This window comes from Gobius niger (genome assembly GCF_951799975.1).
Source record: "Gobius niger genome assembly, chromosome: 8".
Classification (NCBI taxonomy): domain Eukaryota; kingdom Metazoa; phylum Chordata; class Actinopteri; order Gobiiformes; family Gobiidae; genus Gobius; species Gobius niger.
Window position 1 is genome coordinate 7,658,848 of NC_136859.1, and position 12,851 is coordinate 7,671,698.

The window sequence follows — 12,851 nt, forward strand, 5'->3', positions numbered from 1 at the left end:
AAAGAAAGAAAAAAAATACATTTGGACATCTCTACCATTTCTGGGGTAGGCGCTCAGAAGTTTTTGCTTCAGCCCACTCCTTTTGAGCAAACTGTTAACTGTTCAAATAATAATAATAAATAAAAAAAACACCATTTAAAAAGGCTTTAAATGTCCAGTAATTGCCCTCCAGACTGCAGCACCTCCAAATCCAAGGCAATGGTTCTCCACCAGAAAAAGGTGGCTTCCACTCTTCAGGTCGGTGGGGAATCCTTGCCTCAACTGGAGGAGTTCAAGTATCTCGGGATCGTGTTCAAGAGTGAGGGACGGATGGAGCGTAAGATCAATTGACAGATCGGTGCAAAGGAGGCAAAGCTCTCGATTTACCCATCAATCTACATTTCCACAAATCATTACCCAAATCTCATGACCAAGGGTGGACATGTAGATTGATGGGTAAATCAATCTACGTTTCCACCCTTGGTCATGAGATTTGGGTCATGACCGAAAGGGCGAGATCACGGATACAAGCAGCCAAAAAGAGCTTCCTTCACAGGGTGGCTGGGCGCACACTTCGAGATCGGGTGAGGAGCTCAGTTACCCGGGAGGAGCTCGGAGTAGAGCCGCTGCTCCTTCATGTCGAAAGGAGCCAGCTGAGGTGGCTAGGGCATCTGTTCCGGATGCCCTCGTGGTCGCCTCCCGCGGGAGGTGTTCCAGGCATGTCCTATTGTGACAAGGCCTCGTGGAAGACCCAGGACTGGCGGGACTATGTCTCCGAGCTGACCTGGGGTCCCCCCCGGAAGAAAATGGATGGATGAATGGAAGGATAATTGCCCTTTAGTTTTCAAGTGCTGTTTTTATGTTTGATTTTTTTTAAATTGTATTTCTGTGAAGCACTATACAAATAAAATGTATTATTATTGTCATTATTGTCATTATTGTCATTATTGTCATTATTATTATTATTATTATTATTATTATTATTATTATTATTATTATTATTATTATTATTATCATTATTATTATTACATGCTATGCCTGACCAATTAACTAACTGCTATCTGGGGATACTGCAGTTGACAACCTGAACATCCTGAATGACCAGGTTATTAAATCAATGGATTTCTTCTACCCAGATGACACGGCCATATTCCAAGATGACAATGCCAGGATTCATCAGGCTTGCATTGTGAAAGAGTGGCTCAGGGAGCACGAGACATCATTTCACTCATGGATCGGCCACTGCAGAGTCCAGATCTTAGCCCCATTGAGAATCTTTGGGATGTGCCGGAGAAGGCTTTGCACAGTGGTCACACTCTCCCATCATCAATACAAGATCTTAGTGAAAAATGAATTCAACACTGGATCTTTTGAAATTGCAGAAGCTTGTTGTGTGATGTGATGTAATTAAAAATAAAGGCGGAGCGTGTGACATGTTATCAGGCACTGTTTATGGCCATTGTATAATTTGAGGTCATCCGGGTGGAGCACAGTGAAGAGAATCCTTTTGGTATTTTATAACCAATCCATGCAAAATCTCGCTCTAACCCGAGAGCATCCTATTAGCATTCTTTTCAGATGATTTTAGTGACCAGATGACGTCACTGGAACCCTCCAGTGACGTCAAGGATAGGCATAGGTATCCAAACTATGTCTGGGGTATCCTCCGAGTAGCTCTGTCCCAGTTCTGTTGAGGACTCGGGTTATTCCATGGAAATGAATGGAGGCAACAAATCCTGAGGAACTTGGCAAACACTTTAAAGCAGGATTAGTTGTGTAAAGTTATTATTGACAAACCATAAGTTATGGCTAAATAATGAAATAAATAACTTTCCCCCCTTTCTTTAATGTGGTACTATTCTTTCATGACAAGTAATATCATAACAGTTTTCTATCATGAGCATTCAAGTTGTGGTCCCGGTGCCAAGACGGGACACTTGACATCTATGATTATGATAGCAAGGGATAGAAGTAGCGTGAATTATCTCATTTATAAAGAACAACAGTGACCCCAAGTGGGAGTAGCTGCTGTTACAAGTAAGACTAAATGATTTTTTATGTAGGTTTTACTTTTTGATTTATGGCTAGCAATTGACAGAAACACGTTGGGGCATTTCTTAGCATGTAAAAATGCAAAGGGGAGCTATAAAATGTTACCTCACATTTCAAGTAACTTTTTATTCGACTCTTTACACCAATTTGCATTCAATTTTATACCTCTGACATTTTCTACTTGAAGCAATGAAAAGCAAAAACATCTGCACAATGTTAATTCATTACCGTGACTTTTTTACTCGCAGCTTTGTTTCATTGTATTATTAGCGCCAGTGTGGGAGTCATGGGACAGACACGAGATAGCGCTGCTGGACCCCGTGTGGGAAAAAGCTTCCACCAACTTTTATTTATAAACTGCAAGTTGCAATGTGTATCTTTAAACGGTACCCAAATCAGATCAACAGCTGTTATATTCATTGTATGTTAAATTTAAATAAAGTGTTTTCTATTGTTTTTTATTAATCGACACGCATCATTTTTACCTTCTTTTTTTCCTTTTCCCCTCATTCATGCATATATAGTTGTCACATTCAATGCTTCGCAATCCCAAATATGCGCTAAGGTGTGGCAAAAGTATGCATTACGTAAAATAGCATAAAAATAAGCTTAAAATTAGCTAAATTGATAAGATTTTGCTTTGGGGCTCTCGTGTCCCACTGTTGTTGTTGTACGTGAACCTTACGTGAGACGGACGTCGGATTTGTCTGCGAGCGTCTGACGTCATCGCCGGGCTGGGTTTGGTGCAGCTCGGCTCCGTTTCTCCGCTAATTCCCGTCAAAATATTGATTTTTAAACGGTTTTCTCGTGAAAGAGGGCAAAAAATCCCAGTATAATTTCAAGTAAGTGATTCATGTATTTATATATTCAGCTATTCTTCAATTTGGTCCCGGAAAAACACCCAGATCTATAAAAAGACGCTTTGTTTTGACCGCTGAGTGACGTCGCTATGGTGTATATACAATTTCTAGCCAATTCTTCTAACAATCGTATTTTGTTTAATGTTTAAAATCAAAGAATAGACGCTGTGAAATGTTGCTGTGTGGTTTTATAGCTTTGTCGGTCGAAGGTTAGCCGGTTCCCAGGGTTATATATCAGCGCGATGATCATTTCACGTGATGTCTCCAATGACCCGCTTTAAGCCAGGACTAACCCAATTTACGCACAACTTGGACAAGAAAACACCCAAAAAGAGGATTTTATTTATGTTTTTATTGGACATTTGTGCGCGATGTAATAACGATGTATTAGCATTGTTGTTGACATCTCCGCCATTGTGCGTGTTTAGTTAAATACTCTCTAAAAGAATCAGAATAATGTTTATTGCCATTGTCTGTAAACAGGTTCACAAAACTAGGAATTTTTCTCGGTGACACGTGCAACATTAAAACATTAAAACATAACACAGAGTTTAGATAAAAATAAGGAATACGACTTTAAACGATAAGGCTTTAGGGGCATGCATAAAGAATATTAAAATAAATAAGATTAAAAAAAGAAGTAAAATATGGTAAGACGACACTATGTCAAACAATTCGATGTTTTCAAACACTTGTCAAATTTTTTAACAATATTTTTTAACTGATAGGAAATGGTCAAGTCTGGAGCATTATATCATTATATCGGTGGCATTTTCATACTTTTCTTGGATAAAAAGATTGTTACGTTTAGCAACACAAATGTTCTTTTTGCTGTGAATTAAGGCCCGACCGATATGGATTTTCGGAGTCCGATACCGATATGAAGGGGGTTGGCATGGCCGATAGCCAATATAAAGGCCGATATTTTAAGTATTTTTATTTTTATTTATTTTTTTTAATCTCTCTAATAGCCTAAATTTGATAGCATCTTTTTAGTGTAACTGCACACTGGCCTTTCAATAAGCTAATAAACTAAATACTAAACAATTTATATGATATGCACCACTCATATTTTTGACCCAATGTTAGAACTGTCTGTAATCCTGTTTATGAGGCTTAAATGTGTCAGTGTTGAACTGTGACAGCAGGGGGCGCTGTATAATTATGTTTAGTAGTTACTTCAGAGGGAGCTTGTTTGAAAGACAACAATCAGTAGGTTCCAAAACAAAAAAATGGTAAGTCTCTGTCTCTTAGGGTTCAAAAATTATACGCAGAAGTTTATAAACTAAGATATAAAAATAGGTGTACAAACTATTTTCTCCGTGGTGTTTCTCCGCTCCCCTCAGGTGTGTTGTGAGTCAGCTCATTTTAAAGCTCTGACTGAGCTCTTTCTCTCTTGGTGCTGAAAGTGGGAAGTCTCTATCACTTTTGGTCCCGGAGATATCAGCCTTTTTATCGGCCGATAGCCGATAATGAAAATATTCTAATATCGGCCAATATATATCGGTCGGGCCATACTGTGAATGTTTCTGTGCATTAAATTAAAGCAGGGATTCAACACATAACACACAATAAGATAAGTCGGGAACCGTCCAACAGGATCGAGACACTTCTTTATTAGTTTATAACAACAACAATAATAAATAATAATTATGTCGTATACTTGCACTTCAAAAGCTTGACAAACTAATTATTATTCATTATGTCCACAAGTTGTGTAAAGCTACTACAGACTGACCGAAACCTGTCTGTCAAAGCCACTCCACCAACCACTCACATACTTTACATTCACACAGGCAAGGTGGGTGAAGTGTCTTGCTCAAGGAAACAATGGCAGTTTACACCAGTGGGAGACAGAATTATATTTTCTAACCTTCCATTCATATCACAACCTGCTCTGTCTCTCATCTGTCGGCCCCATATAATGATTATTTTAATAGTTGGAGCATTACCTTGTCATAGTTAGTCTTTTACCCCTGTCAACATAATATTGAATCTTTTATTATGACAAGCTTTGTGATAAAACCTGAAACGAAAAAAGTAAGAATGACTCAATCACGTTCCCGTTTGTGTCCGTCTCTTGCAGATCTCCATCAGTTCTCCTGGACAGCTTTGTGAGGACCCTTCAGTGGTGCTTTTGAGGACCTGATTTTTTTTTTTGCCCCTGATTTGGAGTCACGGTTCACCTGCAGGATGTACAGCCGAGCGGAGTGGTCCCAGCCGCGGGACTTCAGCAGTCTCATTCAGACCTGCAGCGGAAACATCCAGAAGATCACGCAGAACAGTGAGTTTACGCATTAACACTAGGGTGGGGGTCGGCAGGTTTGAGTCCTGGAGGGCCGGTTTTCTTCACTCCCAAAGAATAAATATCAAGTATGGATTTAAATGATTTGATTTGAGAATATTGTTCTTATATTCAGTGGTTTGTTTTCATTTAGACTTCAGACCAAAAACACAGATGACATTTCAGACTGGGTGAGAAAGTAAAACTGCCAGCTGCAATTTTCTTACCCATAGGCAGATAAATGAAACCTGAAATAAAGACAAAATGTATTGAATCAAGTCAGAAACATGGAAATAATCTGGGTCAAATGCACAACTAAATCTTAACTAGTCAAAACAACAAAAAATTAGAATATGATGCACAATATGAGACATTTAAACTAATCTAGATATTTATTTTTTTAGAGTAAAATCTCCCAAGTGTAGCCCAAAGGAAAAAGTGTCATTAATGATCTATTGGGATGTGTTTGACCGGAAATTCTAAAGATTGACAGTATTTTTCCTTATTTTAAATCGGCAAGGCGCTAAACAACGAATGTTTCCTTGTCCATATACTAATGTAAATCATTAATGATAGATAAATAAATGTGCTGTATTTCACCCATTTCCCATTTAACCGCGTTCATGTGGAGAAAGAAGCTGTGAGCCAGAAAACATTTTACATGTTACATATTTTCTTATTCTTTACCAAGTCCTGCTTTTGAACAGATACAAAAGCAGGCGTGGAGCTAATCACGCGAGGGAAACGTAAGGAGCCAAAATTAGCCCTGACTGAATGAAGTAAAAAGATCAGGCATCAATGTTCTGCCTTTGAGCAGCAGAGCCGCAGGCCACGTTACAAAGAAAATGACTCTTATTTATCTGCCTATGATTGATTTGATCAAACATCAACATCAGGCTGCAAATAATAACACTGCCACACGTCTGTTTGAAACTTCTCTTCCACATGATTGTGTTGGTGCTTCAGTCGTGTTTATGAGAAGTCAATAATGAAGTTTGTCCACAAGAGGTCAGTGTTCAGACAGAATGAAACGGCTCAGAGACTTCGAGGGTACAGGAAGGCCTCACATTGTTACAAGGCTTCACTCGCCCATCACTAGGGCCTGGTGTTGGGCAGCTGGAGGGCCGTATTTGCCAACCCCTGCACTCGGGGTTTAATATCAGATAAGGATTTGTGTTATCCCTTTGATGCCTTCTCTTAGTCTTCTGTGTGAAAGAAGAAATTTGGCAGACGTAGCCTAGCACAGTTTTTCATTGCATCAAATTATGATTACAACTTGCTTGGGATTAATTGACTCTGTGCATAACTTCAAATCATAACGCCACCGCCCAAGAAGTGACTTCCTGTTTCAATCCGGCACACCAAAATAAAAGCGCCGTCTTGTTCATTAGTTCAGCAGTTCAGTAGTTCAACTTTCTTTCTGACTATTAACAGACAAAACACTTAAAATGTGTGTTTTTAATTATATTATTGTAATGTTGAAAGTTCCTGCTGAACTAGTCAATGAGACGAGCTGTGTGCTTTTATTTTGGTGTGCTGGATCGAAACAGGAAGTCACTTCTTGGGCGGCATTGTTATGATTTGAAGCTATGCACAGAGTCAATTGTACAGCCCAAATATTGAAAAAAGAATAATTTAGTGAGTACTGCGCTTTGCCTGACTTCATTATGTGAGTTCAGACATGATCTCACTCTGAACTATCCTGATAAACATCCTGATATCTCATTTCAAAGTGAATTATTGTTTCTATATGACAAACTGTAGCTATAGCCAGATAGTTATCCTGCAAGTTTATTTACCAACATTTTCCATCTTATTTGCCCCGAAGAAAAGACAAAATATGAGGTTGTGCTTTATTTTACGGCCTAGTAAATTATGGGTTTGGTAAAGGGAAGAACAAAGCTTGGGATTGTGTCGTCGAAGCTGCTCACATTTCTGGGATTCCTGGCACATTCCATGAACAAAAATAGAGAATAGAGAATGGAGATTTTAAAAATGGTCTTTCTAGCTAGTGTTGCTCGATGAACAAAGTTTGCTAGTAGCATCTACCATGGCAGATTCCTGACATACTTCACCAAAATCCACATCACGCATTGAAACAAAACACATGCTAATTTGAACCAACAAAATGTATTGAATCTTCTGTGCAGCCGGGCAGATCAAGAACCTGCTTTACCAACTGGGGACCGGCAATGACAGCACAGAGCCGCAGGAGAAGCTGTAAGTCCTTGGATATGTTCAGTTTCCCGCTTCTCCTTTTTGGTTAATGTTAAAGTGGGATTATGACTTGACAGGCAGCAGCTTCAGCACTACACGAACCAGCTGGCTAAAGAGACCAACCGTCACCTGAAGGACCTGGGCACGCTGGCTCCTCCCATGTCGCCATCTGAACAGGTTAGCATGTGGGCTTATGATAGCATTAAACTCATTCAGAGGGTACACATCAGGAAAATATTGAAGCTTTTAATCATGTTATACCTGGAGTATTATTTTGATTTAGGGGTATAATTTGGTCATTTCTTCTTCTGTTACTGAAACACTCTGATCAGTATTTCCAGTGCACAGTTCAACACTGAATCATTGTACAGTTTAGAAGCATCGTAGACAGGGTTATAGACAAGACATTTGGAAAAATCAGGCAAAATTCACAACAAGATAAAGACCAACACCGTCTGTGATAATAAAGTGTCTTTTCCAAACACAGACATTATTTTAAGTTGGAGAACATGAAGAATCAAATCAAAGGAGCCCAACAGCAGGTTTATATAAGTCAGGATGTGTTCTGTGCTCCAGAGGCAACAGAAGCTGCAGAAGGAGCGCCTGATGAACGACTTCTCGGCGGCGCTGAACAACTTCCAGGTGGTTCAGAGACGAGCGGCCGAGAAGGAGAAGGAGTCTGTGGCCCGCGCCCGAGCCGGCTCCAGGAACATGGTGGGTTCTTCAGTCACTTCAGTAGTTACTCCATGTTGGTGTCAATTTGTTTTTTTTCAAACTAACCAATCAAATACAGACCTCTGGTGATTTACTTGACACTGGCTCTTCCTTTTTAATATATTTTTTGCAGGGGGATGGAGACAATTTGAACGACCACCTGGTGACATTTGAAAAGTAAGTTATTTGGATCTCTTTTTGTCCAGACCGAAACTGCTTGAGATCAAAAAATAAATAAAGCCACCACAAAAAACGGCGGTCACATGATCAAATATACTGTATTTTGTTGGACCACCTTTAGCTGTGATTACATCGTTTCAATAAGCTTCTGCAATGTCAGAGGATCCAGTCATGCATTGATTTTTTTAACCAAGGTCTTGTATTGACCCTGCTATTTTTTCTTTGTAAAACTTCAATTTTTAACTGAAGAAAATTTGGTTGCATTATATTTCATGTTTTTGGCAGCTTGTGTGGTAGTTTAGGATATACGTATGAACGTATAAACAAAAGTTTACTGTCATTGTTATGCTTTAGAGTTGACAGTGTCTAGTACAGGGTGCCCAAACTTTTTGTCTCCGAGGGCCAAAATGAAAAAGTGCCTGTGGGTCGCAGGCCAACACAGCAGTATCATGTGAAACACAAATAACTGCAAATAATAATAATGAGTTTATTTTATTATCCGGTATACATTTGCATTGGATTCTGGCTATGCAAATAACATGATATAATAAAACAAATGTTGACTATGGCAAACGCCTAGTTTTAGCAACACCTGTATGCACCTACAGTGACTTTACCTCTTTCATTTGTTAACTCAAAGAAAATGCCATATTAGATCATTTTTAAAGTGTCAGTTCAGCATAAATTCTTTTTTAAATCAATTTCTAACACGTCCCTTTGTTAATGTCAACAACCTTTGCAACCAAAGTTGGAAAACTGGTAGCTGATGTGCTACAATGCTCTGTGATTGATAAACATCAAGACACACAACAGTGTTTCCTTAACTTTGCGAAAGGAGTGAAACAAAGTTATTTGACGTTGGTGGCCAAAAAAGTGTATTGCATCCATATTTACCATTGGGAATGATTGGGAGAGAGTACCGGCACAAAAGTAGTCACTCTCTGGTGGGCCCCACTTTGGGCACCACTGGTCTAGTATCTTTATTGTCAATAATATTGTTTGTCGTGATAGTTTCTCGCCTCAATATATGGAACTTCAAATTGTGACTGGCCTAGGAACAACCTGGTCCCTCAGGATGTTCAGATAGCTGAACCTAGACCTGACCAACTGCGAAAACTCAGAACAGTTAGTTACATCCAAGTGGCGCCTTTTTTTGTCTTGGTCGGGCAGTGTGTTACTTATTAGTTGGACCATCATAGACAAAAAGTTGGTGATGTGTGAAGTTGTAGGCCTTGTTTTTTCCTGTTAATTTTACATAATAACAGTGAGGATGAGTGAGAGTAAGAGTTCCTGCGTTGTGTTCCAGGGAGGACGAGTGGGGTCAGGCGGTGACTCAGACTCAGGAGCCGGGGATCACAGAGGAGGATCTGGAGGTGATCCGAGAGCGAGAGACCAACATACGGCAGCTCGAGGTACAGACCGACCTGCACAAACTAAGGGTGACATACGGTGATACGTTACAATCACATTTTTCTGTTTCGTTCAGTCGGACATTATGGACGTGAACCAGATTTTCAAGGACCTGGCCGTGATGATCCACGACCAGGGAGAGATGATCGGTAAGACACACATCAGAAACAACATTCATCTGTAAAACGATTGAATCAAGCTCACTAGTCTTTGTGCCGCTCCTTTCACAGACAGCATCGAGGCCAACGTGGAAAACGCAGAGGTCCACGTGAACAAAGGAGCGGCCCAGCTTCAGAAAGCAGCTTATTACCAGGTGAGGAAGAAGCACAAATACTTCATTCTGCTCAAGGAAAAGAGATGTTGAGGTGAACGGCAACAGAAGTCAAGGATTGTAGAGTAGAATGTTATTGACCTGTAGCAGAGCCGTTATCACTGTAATTACTGGCAGGAAGTTCAACGTGTGCTCTCTCTGCACAAATGACCTAAGATCATTTTGTCCACAGTTTTTCACACATTTGTAGGTTTTCTGTTTAGTTATTTCATTCAAAAACAGTGAATTTTCCATTGACAGGGTTTCCACAGGGCATTAAAAAGTTATTGGTTAATTGTGCCAAAATTAAGGCCTTTCAAATATTAGTAAAAAAAAACATGAAATGCGATTCAAACTAGCTGTACATGACTGCACTTCATTGAAAATACAATGATTATGATAAAAAATCCATTAGGTTGAACTGCAGTTTTGACTCAAGCTGCCTGTTGTGTCCAATCTGCTTTTGAATATTAATAATTGTATTCATTCTTCTGAAGTAAGATTTATTAAAGTGGACATATGCATCATGCAAAATCGACTTTGTTGAGGTTTAACCTGGAGTAGTATTTCACAACATTCAAGTAGTTTTGGGTTTATCCTCGGACAAAGCTGTTAAATTTAGTTGTTTCTTCTTCTACGGCGTCAGCGCCTCGTTGTACTTCCCAATTACAATCGCGTCATTGTTCAAACCCAAAAACTGCCCCCCACATTTTTAAAGCCCATAATCCAACACGTTCTGTGCTCAAAGTCTGATTATCATGCACTGCTGGAGCTGCTCACACGCCGTATCCAACCTGGAAGTTATTTTTTAAGAAAATTATTCCTACAGCTGCCAGTAGGATGAGCCCCAGTCAAGATTTTCACCAGCTCTGTCTCCTGCCGTTCATTGTTACTATTTAATTCTTGCAGAGACAAATTTTTAACCCCTCCTGGAACCGCCACCTTAACGTGGTGGAGGGGTTTGAGCGCCTGAATGATCCTGGAGCTCTGTTTTCGGGGGCTCCGTGCCCCTGGTAGAGTCTCCCATGACAAACAGGTCCCAGGTGACGGGTGAGACAAAGGGCGGTTCAGAAGCCCCTTATGAGAGACCAACAGGCCCGGTTAGAACCGTGAGGCCGTCCTTCCATGGACCCACCACCTGCAGGAGGAGCCATAAGGGGCTGGTGCAGTGTGATTTGGGCAGGTCCAACAGCTGCCCCCATGACCCGGCAACGGACAAGTGGAAGCAAATGAATAGATGGATGGATGGATGGGACAAATTTTCAAATTATAAAATGTGAAATATCAAAGCCGAGGCACCCAAAACATGTTTTTTAAGTCTATTTTTAAGCTTCCTAAGCATGACATGTCCACTTTAAAGGGACTATACGGAGTTTAAAAATGTTAAAATTATGTATATTCATCCCCCTACATGTTCCAGCCATGTCCTAATGTGTACAATGAGCCCAGACCTGTTCACCACAACTGCCTCTAAAATCCTGCACTGTCACTTAAAAAGTTTTAATTCGAGTCTGAATTGCCATCATGCACGAGCTCAATATAGAAGATGCAGTTACACGTATGACCTGAGGTGGCAGTAGTGAGTTTAAAATGGACAACTTGCATGTTCCATTTGCTCTTATTTCATGACAGTCCAAACCTAGTCAAAAACAGCATAAATGGTCTTAATTCAAGCGTTCAATGTTGACAACACCACAACTGTGCACATATTGTATTTAAACTTAGATAAGTGTGATTAGTAAAACTTGTTTTGAAGGAGATTCCAGACGTTGTTTTCCCATTATTATATTAAATATGAAATCATTAACGATCTCAATACTGTCTATTTGCAGAGAAAGTCCCGTAAGAGGATGTGCGTTCTGGCCATGGTGCTTTCACTGGTGCTGGTAATCCTCATCATCATCATCTGGCAGGCCCTCAAATGAGTCACCCGCTGTCCGCTTTACGAAGTGTCTTTGAACTGTACATGTTTTGAATGAGAGTTTATTTAAGAGAGCTACTGTCCACGTGAAAACTGAACTGACATGACATTTATTTTGTCGACAGAAGAAAATCTAAAGTTTAGACGGTTTGTGGCCAGGCCGGCGTTAAAGTCGAAACTTATCAATTACAGTACTTAATCCAGGTATTTATTTTGACTGTATGTTTTACGCACTGACTAATTATTTTCAATGTATTTAAGTTATCTTAGAAATCAAAATAACAAATTAGGTTTTTATTGTGTTCTTTCATGTTTCTTTATAAGAATTGGTTTGACAATGACTAAAGTCAGCATTTCACTTTTTTATTTATTTTTATGCTTCCAATAAATATTTCTGCAACCGTTATTAAACCCAGTGGTTCTCAACTGGGGGGCATCGAGCCTTTCCCAGAGAATATTTACTTCAATGACAGGGTTTCTGCGGGACATTAAAAAGCATTAAAAGTATTTTCCAGGCTATAAGTTTTGCCAGAGTATAAGTCGCACAAGCCTTGGCAACCGTTGACAAGCCTCTCTCGGCAGCACGTTATTCAAGCACCCATTTGCAAACTCGTTCCTCTTGCTGTGGCCATCAAGCTTTTAGCTCGAGATTAGCTTTTTGTGTTTTCTTCATTGCAGTAAGAGTGACCTCCGCTTTTCCCCAGTCCCTCCCAAGTTTCTCCCTCACTCCAAACTTTCTTTCTGCTGCTCGATTACCGTTTTTTTAAATCTTCAGTGGTTCGGGAGTAGCAGATACTGGTACACAAGCCTAGAGCGCCCTCTAGCGGGTGTCAGTGTGAAGATAACAAACATGTGAAATTATATATTTTGATATACAAGTCACACCTGAGTATAAGTCGCACCCCAGCCAAACTATGAAAATAG

At 39.9% G+C, this 12,851-nt stretch overlaps 1 protein-coding gene across 1 annotated transcript; it reads left to right on the forward strand.

The window, feature by feature from the left end:
* Nucleotides 1-2,764: 2,764 nt before the first annotated feature.
* stx12l (syntaxin 12, like) lies at nucleotides 2,765-12,357 on the forward strand. The gene is made up of 10 exons (XM_079561376.1): nucleotides 2,765-2,873; nucleotides 4,978-5,175; nucleotides 7,326-7,395; nucleotides 7,470-7,569; nucleotides 7,969-8,106; nucleotides 8,240-8,283; nucleotides 9,593-9,698; nucleotides 9,773-9,845; nucleotides 9,927-10,009; nucleotides 11,839-12,357. The coding sequence occupies exons 2-10, from the start codon at nucleotides 5,085-5,087 to the stop codon at nucleotides 11,929-11,931; spliced, it is 798 nt and encodes a 265-aa protein (XP_079417502.1). The 5' UTR covers nucleotides 2,765-2,873; nucleotides 4,978-5,084; the 3' UTR covers nucleotides 11,932-12,357.
* Nucleotides 12,358-12,851: the final 494 nt, after the last annotated feature.

Coding starts and splice junctions, on each gene's coding strand:
- stx12l (XM_079561376.1), top strand. CDS start 5,085: ATGTACAGCCGAGCGGAGTGGTCCCAGCCGCGGGACTTCAGCAGTCTC. Junction 7,396..7,469: donor ACAGAGCCGCAGGAGAAGCT/GTAAGTCCTTGG, acceptor ATGACTTGACAG/GCAGCAGCTTCAGCACTACA. Junction 9,699..9,772: donor CCAACATACGGCAGCTCGAG/GTACAGACCGAC, acceptor TGTTTCGTTCAG/TCGGACATTATGGACGTGAA.